The 16,248-nt window shown below is 39.7% G+C and overlaps 1 protein-coding gene across 22 annotated transcripts in view; it reads right to left on the bottom strand.

Moving 5' to 3' along the window:
• FMN1 (formin 1) overlaps positions 1-16,248 on the bottom strand; it is a 433,864-nt gene that overhangs the window by 57,118 nt on the left and 360,498 nt on the right. For all 22 annotated transcript variants that reach the window (XR_012022366.1, XR_012022361.1, XR_012022362.1 and 19 more), the window contains one exon: positions 2,258-2,309. Coding sequence is in view for 12 of the 22 variants with exons in the window: in XM_072808314.1 (XP_072664415.1) it covers positions 2,258-2,309 (52 nt within the window). In the remaining 10 variants the exon portion in view is untranslated. The remainder of the gene's footprint in view (positions 1-2,257; positions 2,310-16,248) is intronic.

Here is a 16,248-nt window from a genome sequence, read left to right as displayed (position 1 = left end):
GACTGATTTCTAATCATACATTACATTTCGTAAACTTCTTGACTTCACTCTGTTCCTTCTTTTTCTCTCTGCTCTAATTCCTTATCTGAGTCCTATCTTTTTAATTCGGCTACATATTTTGAAAGCACAGATGACGATGATATCAAAGCGCCCATGGCAACGTGAGCTCTTTTACAGTGTTGAGACGCCAAAGCGGAACACATTTACTTACTGTTTTACATGCATGCCTGTAGAAACTGCTGAGGAAAAGCAAACATGCCTTGGCCTCAGAGCAAATGGTTTCTCTTGAGAATAAAACAGAAAAATTTACTAAATCTCACACGAATATTGCAACACTGACCACCAGCCTCCTTAAAGAGTGCAAGCAAACAACTGTGGTTACTACATTAAAGATGGGATCTAACGTATTTCATGTATGACGTGAAAGCTATACTACCTTCATCACAAAGTCACGGAAAACGCTGACAACTAAAATTTATGACTCCCCTCAGCATAGCTAATGCACAGCAGCAGCTTCGGCCCCTCTGAGGTGGGCCCCCTTTTCTTGAAGCAAGAATTTCTTTTTTTTTTTTTTTTTTAAGATTTTATTTATTTATCCCCAAGAGACACAGAGAAAGAGGCAGAGACACAGGCAGAGGGAGCAGCAGGCTCCCCAAGAGGAGCCCGATATGGGACTCAATCCCAGGACCCCAGGATCACGCCCTGAGCCAAAGGCAGACACTCAACCAGAGCCAACCAGGTGCCTCCTGAAGCAAGAATCTTGAAGAAATATTAGATATTTGACATCCACCCCGGAAACCAAATTTCTGTTTGGCCTGACACCAATGTACCCTTGTTGATGGCCTCTTCTGAACATGCTGTTTTCTGCAACACAGAGATATTCATTTTACACATGGAGGAAAGGAAAACTTAATAGAGGGTTAAGTCCAATCAAGGGGCCAGAAATCTAAAAACATAGTCATGTCATTGCTTTGGGGGTTTCAAAGATGATCATGCTTGCGTGATAGTCATGACTCAAGAACATGGCTGCGTTTAGCAAAATGCAGGATTGGCCTTCACGTCCCTTTCATCTGCATTTTAATTTGACTGGCAGTTGGAAGTGGGGCAAGATGTTGGCGCCTGTCGAGGCAGAGACGACAGCACTGTCCGTAGGCTCTCAGAACTCTTGGAAATTGTGGCTAGGCAGGAGGAAACGGTTTGTTTCTAGAGTTTGTTCATTTGCACCTAATGAACTCCTCTCTTCATGCATTTGTAAAGCTCATTTTCCTTGTAGGCTATTTCCTCTGCCTACTGCTCGTTTAATTTTCTAGTACTTTTAGAATCGGCACCAGCAAAATCTATCTTGGATCTTTGTGCTGAAAATGAGAATGGCTCAATATATTCTCACTCATCCCTTTTTAAGAGGGAGGCATAGCCAAGCTGACTAATCTGGTCAGGTGGCAAAACCAAAAATCTCTGCCAGGGACCAGAGCCACTGATTACTGGGTGAAGTGGGTGGTTCCTTTCTGCTGTCAGTTAAGAGCAAGAAGAGCAAAGAGGAGGCCTGGAGTAGGTGAAGGGTAGAACAGAAGACTTCTGAGGTCTCTCCCAATTTCTGAGGCACTTTTCATAGTTGGAGGTCAGTCCCTCCTCCCCACTTGCCCCATGTCTATAGAATCCTCTCAGATCTGAGGAAAGACGTAATAAGTTGCTTAGGTGTTTGGAATAATTGGTTTACTCTTGTTGTAAGGCTAAAAAGGATCACATTGTTCCTTACTTCCATAAAGTGGTTCAGGATCAGAGAAATGGAGGAGATGCAGACAGTGCCATGACGCAATGCACGTCAATCACTTCTGACTGCTTCTGTACTCTTTGAGGAGAAATATTTCCAAGTCTTGAGCTCCCTATGAATCTTGATTGCTCAAGGATATATAGTCTCAAAAAATGGGGCCAAAAGAATGGCTCATAAGACACCATGCTAAGTAAAATAAGCCAGTCATAAAATGAAAAATGCTATCTTGATTCCACTTACATGAGGTATTTAGTGTAGTCAAAGTCACAGAGATGGGAAGTAGAATAATGGTTTCCAGGAGCCGGGGTGGGAGAACAAGACAGGGGAGTTATGATTTAATGGGTACAGAGTTCCATTTGGAGATGAGTGAGTTCTGAAGATAGACAATGGTGATGGCTTTCTGGTATGACTGCACTTAAACATAACAATAATAAAAAGGGACAGCTAGCCCCCCAAAAAGACTAAGGCCAACTCAGAGCCACTTACCTTTTCTGTGCATTCTCCAAGTGACTTTCTTCCATTTTATGCTCTTTTTTGGCTGTGAAAGAGAAATTATTATTATTATTGTTATTTAAAGATTATTTATTTATTCATGATAGACACACACACAGAGAGAGAGAGAGAGAGAGAGAGAGAGGCAGAGACACAGGCAGAGGGAGAAGCAGGCTCCATGCCAGGAGCCCGATGCAGGACTCAATCCTGGGACTCCAGGATCGTGCCCTGGGCCAAAGGCAGGCGCTAAACCACTGAGCCACCCAGGGATCCCCCAGAAATTATTATTAAAACAGTATTCTCTTCCACCATATCTTTTGTGTAATCTTCTACTCTATTACACTCATGTATTATCAAAATAATTCTGAATTCAGGGATTGGCAGCCCCTACCACATGTCCTGGAGATAGTTCTCAAATGGTTACATCTACCACCCTTGCTTTCATGGGAATAGCTGTGGCTAATGGGGGTCATATAATTTAGTGTTCTCAGTGGGACACTTCTGAGAATGAAAGAAGGTGACAGCTAATAATACACCTGGACAATAACATAAATTGGAACAATCCTGACCAGATTGGTCACGTAGTCACCCCAGCTACAGCTGGCCTCTTTGGGAGCTTTGGTGCGTACTTGGCACTCTCCCCACTTCTCCCCAAACATCAGAAACCCAGTACCATTTATAGCAGTTCTGCTCAGATTCCAACAAATTCACTGGAACACTTGCACATACTGTCTCTACACCCAGAGGCTCCTTTGGAGGTCTGGGGAAGCCTATGGTCTCCTTTTTCAGAATACTATCTTTAAATGCTTTGAAAAAAAAATATTTAAGACTACTAAGGAAATCCATGTAACTCTGAATTTATAGATTAAGAACCAGTGTTCCTTAGGAACTATTTATTTAGGAGGTTTCGTTTTTGGGTGGTGGCTTTACATATCTCTCTAATCAGAAAATGTTTTATATATGAAAATAAAACTTATTCATTTTAAAAATGTTTAGAAAAATAGTTAAATCATTTTCTATGTAAGTCTTGAGGCTCCTTTCATTTAAGGCTACAGTGATATAAAATGAACAGGAAAAGACAATCAGTCATATCTATTAGGGGCTCTGATGTTCATGAAAGATACTTCGTGAAAGATATTAAAGGATTTTAAAATAGCACTATTTTATTAAGCTTAGCTCTGCCATGTACTACCTGTGTGACTGTGGTCAACTCATGACCAACTGCAGTTATTGACTCATCTGTCCTATAAGAATAGCCCCAGTGACTACCTCATACAGCTATTATAGAGATTGAATGATTGACAACACATCAAGTGCTTGTCATGTAATACATGATCAACCAATAAATGACATGAAAGGTATTATCAGTACCTTATCATCATTATTTTAAAATGTCAATTTTATCAAGTTACACCCTGCTCAAAACCTTCCAAATCTGGTCATCACTCTTGATATAACCTCTAACATCTTCACAATGTCCCATTAGGCCTCGCAGGTCTGCTTGCTGGCTCCTCTGTGATGTCACTTTCTCTTTTCCCAGGCTCATTCCTTTTCAGTCTCTCTGCCAGTTTGGTGATGCTTGAGCACACTGAGCATGCGCACTGGGTGAGGGGGATGGGAGGGTCCTTTGCACTTGCTGCCTCTCTGCCCTGGGACATTTTGCCCAACAGTCTTTGCATGACTGGCCCCCTTACTGTATTCAGGTCTCAGTAATACTCTCTGACTTCACTAAGTAAAAACCACCCCTTTCTGCACATCCCTGTCCCCTCCCCCAACTCTCTCAACCTCTGCACCTTACCTTTTCCCTGCCCAGCCTCTATCTGCCTGGCAGATAATTTGTTTTCTCAAGCATTCATTATATGACAATTGAATGTAAGCTCAAGGAGAGAAGCAACTTTATCTAGGTTGTTTTCTGCTGAGCCTTAAACATGGTAGGAGTGCCTATATATTAAATAGCTTATTTTAGCTGAAAACTGCATATATTGGACAAATATCCCTTAAAAAGAAAGATACTAGATTCCCTAAACATAGCACTTGATACTCAGAATACAAACATAGACTAAACAAGAATGTCAGGCTAATGTTGTATACCTTAAAGTCCAGCAAATGTTAGTGAACAAAAATGACTTTTTTAAAAAAAAGATTTTATTTATTTATTCATGAGAGAGAGAGAGAGACAGAGACAGAGACAGAGACACAGGCAGACTGAGAAGCAGGCTCCATGCAGGGAGCTCGATGTGGGACTCAATCCTGGGACTCCAAGATCACGACCTGGGCCAAAGGCAGGCACTAAACCGCTGAGCCACCGGGATCCCCGACTTTTTTAAATATTAAAATGATTCTGCTTTGATAACTATGCCATCTTTTTTTTTTTTTAATTTTTTTTTTAATTTATTTATGATAGTCACAGAGAGAGAGAGAGAGAGAGAGAGGCAGAGACACAGGCAGAGGGAGAAGCAGGCTCCATGCACCGGGAGCCCGATGTGGGATTCGATCCCGGGTCTCCAGGATCGCGCCCTGGGCCAAAGGCAGGCGCCAAACCGCTGCGCCACCCAGGGATCCCTAACTATGCCATCTTAGGTAAGATCATAGTTATGGTCATCTTTTGCAGTATGATTTCTCCCCATCCTCCTAGTAGGAGTCTCTGTGAATTAGTCTCATTCTTAGCCAGTCAGACACAGTAAGTGACTTTTGTCTCTCCTAAACTACCGAGTCCTCCAAAATGTGAGACAAACAAGTAGTTTGTTCTTAGCCAGTGGTTCTTAACTATGTGCATGGCCAAACACAAGGGAAAATTCCTTTGAGGCCTGAGTGATCTTCCTGGAGCACCTCTGCTGTTCTCTGTCACCAGGTGGTTTCTAACTGGCTACTTCCAGGCCATAAGTAGATCGTAGCCCAGCTGTCTTTGCATATAAATTCACTGACAACAGATACCCTTTCTACATGGAATAAAGCGTTCAATAAGATTTTCGAATAGCTCTCTAAATGTGGTTATTTGGAAAAAAACTAGCATGCAAAATGTAAAAAGAAGGGTTTCCAAGAGGCCCAATGCATATTGCAGAACTTCTGAGGGTCTGGGGGCAAGGAAAGAACCTTTGGGAAAATGAGAAGAACCTAGAGACCTTGATTTTTTCTAAGCAAGGAGCCTGTGTATAGACAGAAAAGGCAGCCACTTCCATGGTGTGATCTGGAAGCTCTATCAGCCTAAAAGATTTCTCCCGGCAAAATATGTGACATTTCCAACCATGTCATTATACACTTTAAGTCTTTGAAGTGCTCTAAGCATAACAAAAACACATTACTTGGAAAGAAAATGTTTAAAGACTGGAGTCACAAATTCAAATCCTAGTATCACCAGCCACTAAGGCAACTGTAGGCCAAGTATAAGAATCCTAATATTCTAAAACTCTATCCCTTGCTTCTCAACATTGGGACCAACAGTCTCAGTATAGGGAAGCTGACAGGCTGTGGTAGGAAAATGGGAAGGCCTACCCCATGTAGGGGAGGGAAAGCATTTGCCATTGTTATCAGATCTTCCTCCTTTTTCAGAGAAGCTAAGATTTTTAAATGGATGTTCTCAACTGAAAAACATTTTTTTCCAGATGTTCTATAGGACAAAGAGAACATTTCTGTTGACCATATCAGGTTCTGCAAGCTCTGACTTAAGCAATTAGTATTAACAGACATAATGACATAGGTGGGTTTGTTCTTCTGTTCCATGTACCAGACCCTATTCTGGGTGCTTGGGATACCCCAGTGGAGAAAACAAAGGTCCCCACAGAACTTTCATTCCAGTTGGGGAAGACAGACAATTAAACTGGAGAGAAAAAGATCCAGTGTAAATAATTTTTGGTAATGCATAGCAACAAAAATTTCCAGAGCACGGCTTGTTGCCTATAGGAGATTACTATGGATTACTGAATTAGGGTGCCAGGCCCCCACAGCATGCTACAGAGGTACCAGGCACCCAAAAGGGAGACAATGTCTAAACTGAAGATGACAAGTGTCACGTGTAAATTGTCTTTACCCTACAGCTTTGACTAGCAGTGGCCCTGAATGTATGATGGGATTTACTTAGTCTTCTATTCTACAAAACCCCATGGACATTAGTATTTAGGCGGTTGTTGTTGTTGTTGTTGTTCTTCTTCTTCTTCTTTAGATTTTATTTATTTGAGAGAGTGCAAGCGAACACTAGTGGGGAGAGGGGCAGAAGGAGAAGTAGACTCCCTACTGAGCAGGGAGCCTGACACAGGGCTCAATCCCAGGATCCTGGGATCATGCCTTGAGCCAAGGGCAGACACTTAACCAACTGAGCCACCCAGGTGCTCCAGGTGCTTCCTTTTTAGCTTACATTGTATATGGGTATGGTGGGGGCTGGGTAGGCTTCTTAGAAGAGTAAATTTGGATGAGTTGTCAGAGACTGACATGGCACCAAAGGAAGTAAAAGGAGAAAATAACAGGCATCCCCAGCCTTGCCCTCTTCTCTTTCTGGCACAAGAGGCTGTCTCATTGTCTGCAATGAGTTAAATACAATGGTTTTCCAAATCTGAGTTGTAAAGTAGTTGCTTAGGATGATGACCTGACAGTCTCACTTTTTCAGATAGTAAAAGCAATCAGGAAAACAAATCAGAGTACTAAAAGTGAGAAGCTTCTCTCAACATCAATTCTGTCTTCCAAACGTCTTTATTAAGACGTGGACACACTGTGTCACATAGTGTGGACACACTGTGATGATGGTGAACTTCTGGATGTCCTTGGAGAAAGGTGAGTGGCAAGTGTGCTCAGTGACCTACCTACACATACTATAATTTCTCTGTAATTGGTAGAACTGTGTTGCTTTTCTTGAGCTTCAACTTTCTCCATTAAAGAACAATGTTTATTTTTCATAATTCTATGTCGCAGGCAGAAAGCAACATGCCTTCTATGGAAGATATTTATTCGTTTAAGAGGTATTTATGTGGATTTTATTTAATGCAGCCTTTCTGAATAAAGACCATTTGCTTTTGTGTAAAGCTTTAATACCTTGGAATATTGTTTCCTAGTTCATTTGATCACCATTGTCTCATTAGTTATCAAAAAGACACCCCATAATAACCAGTGTGAAATTCCTTAGTACTGTGGCCTACCGAGTGAGGCAGAACTCAGGATGGATAATTCCAACTTTTAAGCCCATCTCTGCCACGTAAGTGTCAGGATAAGTCTCACATTTTGGTTTCCATCTCTGCAAAATGAAGATGATAATGTCTATGTGCATGGAAATATGAAGACTACATGAAGAGGGGCCAATGCTTGCTTGCATCAGAATCTCTTGAGTTGGCCTCTGGTGGCCCCATGTCATGTTGAGACTGCTGGGGGTTCAAGCTTCCAGTGGGATGGCAATTCCAACAAAATTATATGCAAGTGTAGCATAGTGGAAAGAACTTGGGCTTTGTGTTGGGCAGGCCTGAGTTGACTTTGTGCTCTGTCACTTATTAACTGAAAGACCTTGGGGAAGTCACTTAACTAACTCCTCTGAGCCTTACCATTACGTTAGAATGATAAGATCTATCCTGCAAGCTGGTTGTGACCCTTGGAGCTACTGAACATGAGAGATCAACATAGTGACTAACGTGCCCTAAGAACTCAAAATTGACAGCCATTTATTATTTGATCGGCTAGAAGCAAACTCTAGTAGTCATTATTCCACCTGTCTGATTTTGGAATGAGTAATACAAAATTTCAAATTTCCTTTCTTAAGAATGTCTACAATCACCCTCAGTATAGGATAGTTTTGCATGTGATCATTTTCGAGTCAGATCAGGTGTCCTCTGCTCTGATCCTCACTGTTCTCCCATTTCACTTCCAAAACCGATGTCTTTACCATGGCACCTAAGGCTTGTCTCTAGGAGGGTGGTTTCTATGTTGGACCTAAAGTCATTATATTTGCTGTTTAAGCCCATTTTATTTTATTTAAGCCTCAGGAAAAAGACAGAAACTGATTGATAATTTTGAAAATTTACCCGGGAGTCAAGGGGGTAGGTATGAGGAGCTTATGATTTTTTTTTCCCACTTCATCATTATTGAATTATCAATCTTTGACCTGATGAACTGAATCACCTCTCATATACTCAGGGAAAGACAATGACGTAGGGATCTACTTCAAAAAGGTAGTTTTCTGAGAGCAAAGCCTCCTGCTCTAAGCTCTCGGCTCTGTGATCTATAATGGGTTCCTTGCATGACATAGGAAACCCAGTTCTCCGCATTGCAGCTGAATTGCCAACCTAAATGGCAAACTGGATTACGCCGCTGCTGTGCTTATGTGTTCAGGAGCTTCCTCTCTATCCAGGATGAGGTACACTCACATTACACAGTAAGCCCTTAAACAGCCTGGCTCCTGTTACTTCCTGCTACATGTGCCATGCTCCTGTCAAGGGGACTCCTCACTGTTCTTGTCACCCAACCTGTTTTCTTGCACCTTTCTTCTTGGGGACCACTGTTTCTTCTGCTTTGCATTCCTCCTCCTTCTTGTCTTCTCCTCCCAAACAGCCTCACTGGAAACATCTTTTCTTCCTTCAAAAGCCAAGCTTTAACATTATATCTTTCATGAAGACCTCTACCCATGCCTTTCCTTCACTGAGTGGTGAGCTGCTCTTTCTGTACAGTTCCACGCTGTGTTCACATATGTGGGGGCACAGTATGGACATCATTTACTGGCAGTCTGCTTTTCCTACTAGACTTGGTGCTTCTTGAGGGCAGCAACCAAAATCTACTTCTTTTTTTAAACTTATTTTATAGGGTTTATTTATTTGAGAGAGAGAGAGAAAGAGAAAGAGAGCATAAAAGGAGAGGGAGAAGCTGACTCCCTGCTGAGCAGAGAGCCTGATTTGGGGCTTGATCCCAGGATCCTGAGGTCATGACCTGAATTAAAGGCAGATGCTTAACCAACTGAGTCACCCAGGTGCCCCCTAAAAATCTATTTCATAAAGGAATTTCAAAATCTGTGTGCCTCAACTTTAACAAACTAGTAAGTACTCCTCTTATTTGACAGGTGAATGAAGTGACAGGAAGGGACCCACACTAGCAGATCATAGTCCCTGCTCATTACCTCCCTACTGGGGGATCAGAGCCCATTTCCTCCCACAGCAATTTCTGATCTTTGCTTTCTTTTTTCAACAAATTAGAAGGGAGTCCAATAGAATCACACAGCAAGAGAGAATGGATTTCCATCCAGATCTTATTTAGAATCATAGATCATGGATACAAAAAACATTGATCCTTGAGTTTGTCTGTATCAGACTGCAATTTTTAAAAGTATTATGAGAAATATAATGTTTTTATAAACAAGATGACACTTCCAGAAAATATTTGGACTATGAATACTTGCCAACTAAATGTACCGAAATTTTCAAGGTTTTATCCTCAAGAGGGTGATATTCATGCACTGAAAGTGGCCAAAGAAGGACATCACTTTTCAAAGAAAGTGGAGGTTTTATGCCAAACATAATTAAGTCATATTTATGGATACCCATCTGGGAGGTAGTAAAGTGTGGAATGAGGGCAAGGGATAAAGGTTGGAATATCTTCCCAGTATTCTTTACACAGTCTATTACACTTTAATATACCATGGTTTATGGACCTGACATGGTTGGTATAAACCAACAGGACACACAGTAAAGAAGCTGTTTTTATTACAGCTCTACAAATAGAGGAGCCAGGTGATGCTAACAAGGAAACAAAAGGACTGTACTGCACTTCGCGTGCTATCCATCTGATGTGAACATGGCAGTCATTTTTCATTTCTCAGGAAATCACCCTGTCGTGCACTTTCCAGGAGAAAAAAATGCTTTCACCAATGGAGCCAACAGCACACTGACACTGGAAAGAGGGATGACTTTTTAACATTTGCAGAGGGAAAATATTTGTAGGTGGAACCACTGAGTTACAGTGAGAGGAGTATCTTATATTTACATTTTTCCTCCTGATATGCTTGCCCATGAAGGATGCTACCCTCTTATCTAAACTTCTTGTTTTATTGACTTTTCCTGGTTGTGGTTAAAGTAGAAGGATGATTATTTCTGGTCTGCCATAGATTTTACATTTGTAAATAACTAGTTGGATGGTAAAGTTGAAGAGCATAAGGGGCCATCTGTGAGAATTTCTGTGTAAATTGGTATGAGGCTGGGTGAAGATATGCTATCAAGGTTCCTAGTATATGGCTATAATTTGATTTCCAGGTCACCTAAGGCTAAAGTGAAATAGACAACTCAGGCTTTTGATGAAAGTACTAAGCAAAAGATGCTGTATCAAAAGACTTTGAAGAGGCTTTTAGAGTCATAAAATCAAAGGAACCCAGATACAAGGAGTCTTAAAAGTCATTTAGTCCAACCCTTGGGCCGATGTTTGAGCTGGGATCCTCCTATGTTCAGACTTTCCAGATCTCATCTTTTTCATCATATTTATCTGCCATTTTCAGTTGCCTTTATAATTGAACTGAACTAAATATTTTTATGGGCATCAAAGAAAAACTAAATACTAGTATCACCTAACTTGGGCACCTGGGGCTTTTCTCAGCCAAGGTTCTTCCTCTGAGCTGCAGAATATGGAAGGTGATTTGATCAACTATTCTCTCAGTCTTCTCCACCTCATATATACATAAGTAGCACCATTCTAGATATGTCAGTTCATAACACATAATGATGGCCTTCAGGCCATAGGGCTCAATTCTTTCATATATGGTTGAAAACACGAAGTTCTGATGCAATCAAGCTTACAAATAACATGATTATATGTCATTTACATTTTTATATTTCAAAACCCAGGCATAATATTCAAATGCCTCATAAAATATCTTACTGGTATAAAAATTTGAATTAGAAAAATCTCCCTGGTTCTACAATGAAAAGAATCTATGATTCTTTTATATTCTGGGATGATTGTAGTAATTACTTGTGAGATCATAATAGAATTTTTTCTTTTTTAAAGATTTTATTCATTCATGAGAGACACACACGCAGAGAGAGAGAGAGAGAGAGAGAGGTGCAGAGACACAGGCAGAGAGAGAAGCAGGTTCCATGCAGCGAGCCCGATGTGGGACTCGATCTCAGGTCCCCAGGATCAGGTCCCGGGCTGAGGGCGGCACTAAACTGCAGAGCCACCAGGGCTGTCCTAATTCTTTTTTTTAAGATTTTATTTATTTATCCATGAGAGACACACAGGGAGAGGCAGAGACACAGGCTGAGGGAGGAGCAGGCTCCATGCAGGGAGCCCAATGTGGGACTCAAACCCACGACTCCAGGATCACACCCTGAGCCAAAGGCAGACGCTCACCACTGAGCCAGCCAGGTATCCCAAGAGATCATAATACAATTCTAAGTCCTCATCAGATTAAGCATCTGGTTTGTTCTCTATAATAATTATTACAAAAGCAAATATTTTGTCCATTTGTAATTCTAGAAGGTAATCAGAGTGCAATTGGGTCTAAATGAAATAAATATATCTATAGTTTACAACTCATCCCACTGTAAAAGCTTTACAACTTCTTTTTCTCTAATATAGCTTTATCTTAGATGAGACTTTTGCCCTCACAGTTAAGTTTTTAGCCACTCACAATTTATTTATTTATTTTTTTTTTTTTTTTAAATTTTTTTTAATTTTATTTATTTATGATAGTCACATAGAGAGAGAGAGAGAGAGGCAGAGACATAGGCAGAGGGAGAAGCAGGCTCCATGCACCGGGAGCCCGACGTGGGATTCGATCCGGGGTCTCCAGGATCGCGCCCTGGGCCAAAGGCAGGCGCCAAACCGCTGCGCCACCCAGGGACCCCGCCACTCACAATTTAGACACAACACTCAGCCTTTAGACTGTATGAAGAATTCTGCTCAATCTTCTTAAAGGCAACCATTTATTTAGCTTTTAATAGTCTACGATCTTTTCCCCTCTGCTTCTGTATAGTCTAGTGAAGTCCTTCAATTCTGTACAACAACCTGTACACAGCAATTTTTTTCGGCATCAAGGTGATACGGATGCAATAACTTGAGAAAGTTTGTAAGACAATATAATCTGTAACCTAGTCCAACAATTTAATGTTATAGAAATGAGAAAGTGAACACCCAGGTTGATGAAATGACTTTCTTGTATCCAGGTCTCTTGATTCATAACCCAGTATAGTTTCCAATGCCCCCTACTGCTTCCCAACAGGCTATATTTTTCTCTAGAATTCTCAAATGTTTAGGTGATATCTTGAAGCTGCACTATACCACACATTTTTCATAGGAGTATATACATCAGAGAGAAAGTGCCAAGATGGAATTTCAGCTTTCATTCCAAATTTCCTGACTCTTGATGCTTTAAAACAGACCATGGAGGTAAAATTTTAGAATGATCCAGTGAGAGGCTCATTAGCATTAATGGGAGTCAGGTGGCTGCATTCTCGAACAGGGCCTGAAATTCTCCATATTATCTCATCTTGTAGGCCCATATATACCTTTAACTTATCAGCATTAATAGAAGTGACACCTCTTTTGAAAAAATGCTTTTATTTGAAGTTATTTTTTCACAAATACTTCTAAACAAATATAAATTATAATTTTCACTTAGAGAATACACCTAACTCCTGTTTCCTGTAGTGTCTACCCTGTCTCTCTGCCATCTCATTCCCAGGAGGGAGGCTCATCCCTACCATAATACTTTAGAATTTTTTCAAGGGTTATGTGGGATAGTGAATTCTCTGGTCTCATCATTCAAGGAAAAGACACCAAATGAAAGAAACATCATTTAGGAAATCTTAGGAATTGCAAAGAAGTTGGATTTATAAAAGGGTTGCCCCCATTTTGCTTCATCAAGAAGCTTGAGGACATTTCAATGACAATGGGGTTCAGAGTCACAAGGCTCTAAATAACCATTTGGTGATATGAAGTGCAGGTATTTTAACACTGGAAGTTCTCCTTTCCCAAACAACCTGTTGTATTTTGATATTAGCACCAGTCTAAAGGTATATAATTTCTGGAAGGCATGGGCTATGCTTTTTAAAAAGTTTGTATTCAAAATGCTTAGCACTTGAGACTATAAACCTAGTGTTTATAAATAAGTAATTTGTTGCTTCATTGATTGGTGAGAATGACTACAAAAGCAGCTGCTAGTTTGAATTTGTAAGCAAGTTCATGAGCAAAGTCGTAACAGGCTCTGTGCTCATTTTCCTCTTTGATTTAAAGTAGTGCTCTTCAAAAGCAACGGCCTCATTTTTAAAAAAAGTTTCATAGCATTTTAGCACTTGATTTTCAACAGATACTCCTTTAAGCACTGCACTAACAAATGGAAAAAAATTGGCACCAACTGGCATCTTTGGGTTTCCTATAACTGCCTCTGATGCCTATCTCTGTTACTTAGAGTCATCATTTGATTCTTCATATCTCAACCTATCTGTAAACTGGATAAAATGAAGACTTACAGCTGAGAACTAGCTAGAAGAAACCTAAGAAATTCCCAGCGTAAACCTCTCCTATAGTTTATAAGTGAGTGAAGTTAAATAATAGGGGACTGAATAAATATTGGATTTTATGATAATAGAACAGTGTACTGAACTATGATCTCTTCAGCCCACCAGTCACAGCTAATGGGATCTGAGGGGCAGTCAGTCCACTGGCTGATCAGTTGGTGAAGCAGTTTAACACACTTGACTGGAATAATCAGGCTGATGGTCGTGGTGGCAATGATGATTATGATGATGAAGAAGATGAACATTCATTGAGCACTCAGTATGTCAGATAATGTGCTCAGGGATTTACATAGATAATTTAATCATTCCAACTCATAGCAGAGGAGTTCTACATTGTGGATAATAGTGGAAGCAAAACTTCAAATTGCTCCATTACTTTCCAGCTATTGGCCGTGGGCAAGTGGTTTAACTTGGATAACAATGAGTTTTCTAATCTATAAATGGAGGTAATGATAGGACTTATATTAGACAGTTGTTATCATAATTATATGAGATGTTTGTAAGGTGCTCAGCCATCACACTTGGCACATTAACTCAGTAAACATCAATTATTGCAATCATTACCACCACTCCACAACAATTCCTAGTTGTCCAGTGACATTTGCCTGCTTGGGCACCCACCGTCTTGAGTAATTGAGCATCCTATTCTTCCTTTAATAATGTATCTATCCCTACAATAAACTCCCCAAGACCTGAAGCAAATGTACTACATCCAAATATCCCACAAATCAGGTTTTCAAAGGATATCATAGAGAAATGCTACAACAGTTATAAGTGATAAAATTCAGAATACAGTGCAGCAAATATGGTGTGAATGGAAATTATGTTAAAATATTTATCACAGAAATAAATTATATATTCATTAAAAATACCAGAAAGTAATATACCAAAATATCATAGTTGCTATTTCTGTCTCTCTGGTTGATAGGCATTTTGTTTTTCACATGCCTTTAATTGCTTTTTGAAGAATTAGTATCATTTAATATAACCAGAAAAAGAAATACTGATGGTATTTGGAAGCAGCAGTGGAGCACGCTGAAAGTCAGTGACCTGCCTAAGGTCATATAACTAGTTTGGGGGCAAAAAGGAACTTGTCCCCTTACTCGGTATAGTTTTCATTACATCACATTGTTATTCTTTACATGTTCCTGCTTAAAAACTATAAAACTGCCATATAATCATAGGCTAGAAAATTAGAGAAGTCATTAACTGGGAAAATAAGCATTCAGGTGAATAAGTTAAATTTAAAGGCTGGTCACCTACAATAAAGTCCTAAAGCTCTTTATTTATACCTTACACATACATACTCACAAATGTAAAATTTACAATTTCTATCTGGTAACCATCCCACATATTTTTATGAATTGTCTAGAAATATGTACAATATAAAAATGATTTTAATCAATTTTAAAGATGAAAACTCAGATAAAAGCCATTAATGCATGATCAGAGAGTTTAACAGATTAAGATTGATTTTAACCAATCAAAAATGAAGAGAAAAAAAAGTCATACTCATATATCAGATAAAATATTACATGGCACCTACCTATAGCTTTACAAAGGAGATTTCCTCTGCATCTAGATCTATTTATACGAAACCACTTACATCTTTGTAGCATAAGACATTTGTTAAATAATTGAAGCTCTCCCTTTGGAAAAATTAGTATTCAGATATTTAATCATGAAAAGAAATGGACCACTAGAATTTCCATAAGTAATCATAGAATGCTCATTGCTATCTTTAAACTGGTCTTCTTTTAGAGCCCTGGCAAAAGCTAAGTGCCCTTGGGAAACCAGGTTTTTAGAGTGATTGAAAAACTGAAAAAATTTGAACAATCCTGATATCTGTTATTGCTTTGACTTTCAAAATAACTACCTAATTTTCTTTCTTATGGTCAAGAATTTGTCATAGCTGGGGATTTAAATTGGTCCGCTGGAAATGGTACCAAAGAATTACCCTAACTTCAATAGCTGTGATGCTACAAAGAATCTTAGGTGCAGGGAAGGTAGTGATAGTGCATTTCTCAGGAGATATGTCCAAGAAAGAAAAGTACTGGGAGAATGAGGATTCCCAAAGAAGACACTGTAGAAGATATTTTTCCACATTGAAGCACATTTAATTTGCTCCGTTAGAAGTTATGCAGAAGGGCTATTAGCACAAGTGATCATTATCGGAGTCAGTAAAAAGAGACAAAGAAATGAGGTTTGGTTTTAAAACTGACCACACAGCTTAGAAGTCTGCTGGGGTAAATATACTGTTGGTGAGCTTAATAAAATTTGAGGTGGCACCTCTGGAGTCACCTTTCAACAATAATTGTCATCCTCCTTTTCCTCTCCTTTTAATGAATTTTTATAATTTCCCCCAGATTTTAAAATAACTCATTGTAGAACATACAGATATATGAGGGGAAAATATGAAAAAAAAACCCCATAGACATAGTGCAGAAGGCTTTCTTATGTAATGCTTTTGCTAATATTTTGATTCATTTCCATAAATGTAGGTGTATATTT

The sequence above is a fragment of the Canis lupus genome, chromosome 32 (genome assembly GCF_048164855.1).
Source record: "Canis lupus baileyi chromosome 32, mCanLup2.hap1, whole genome shotgun sequence".
Lineage (NCBI taxonomy): Eukaryota > Metazoa > Chordata > Mammalia > Carnivora > Canidae > Canis > Canis lupus.
The sequence above is the reverse complement of the archived record's forward strand: the minus strand, read 5'-3'. Positions and strand labels throughout refer to the sequence as shown.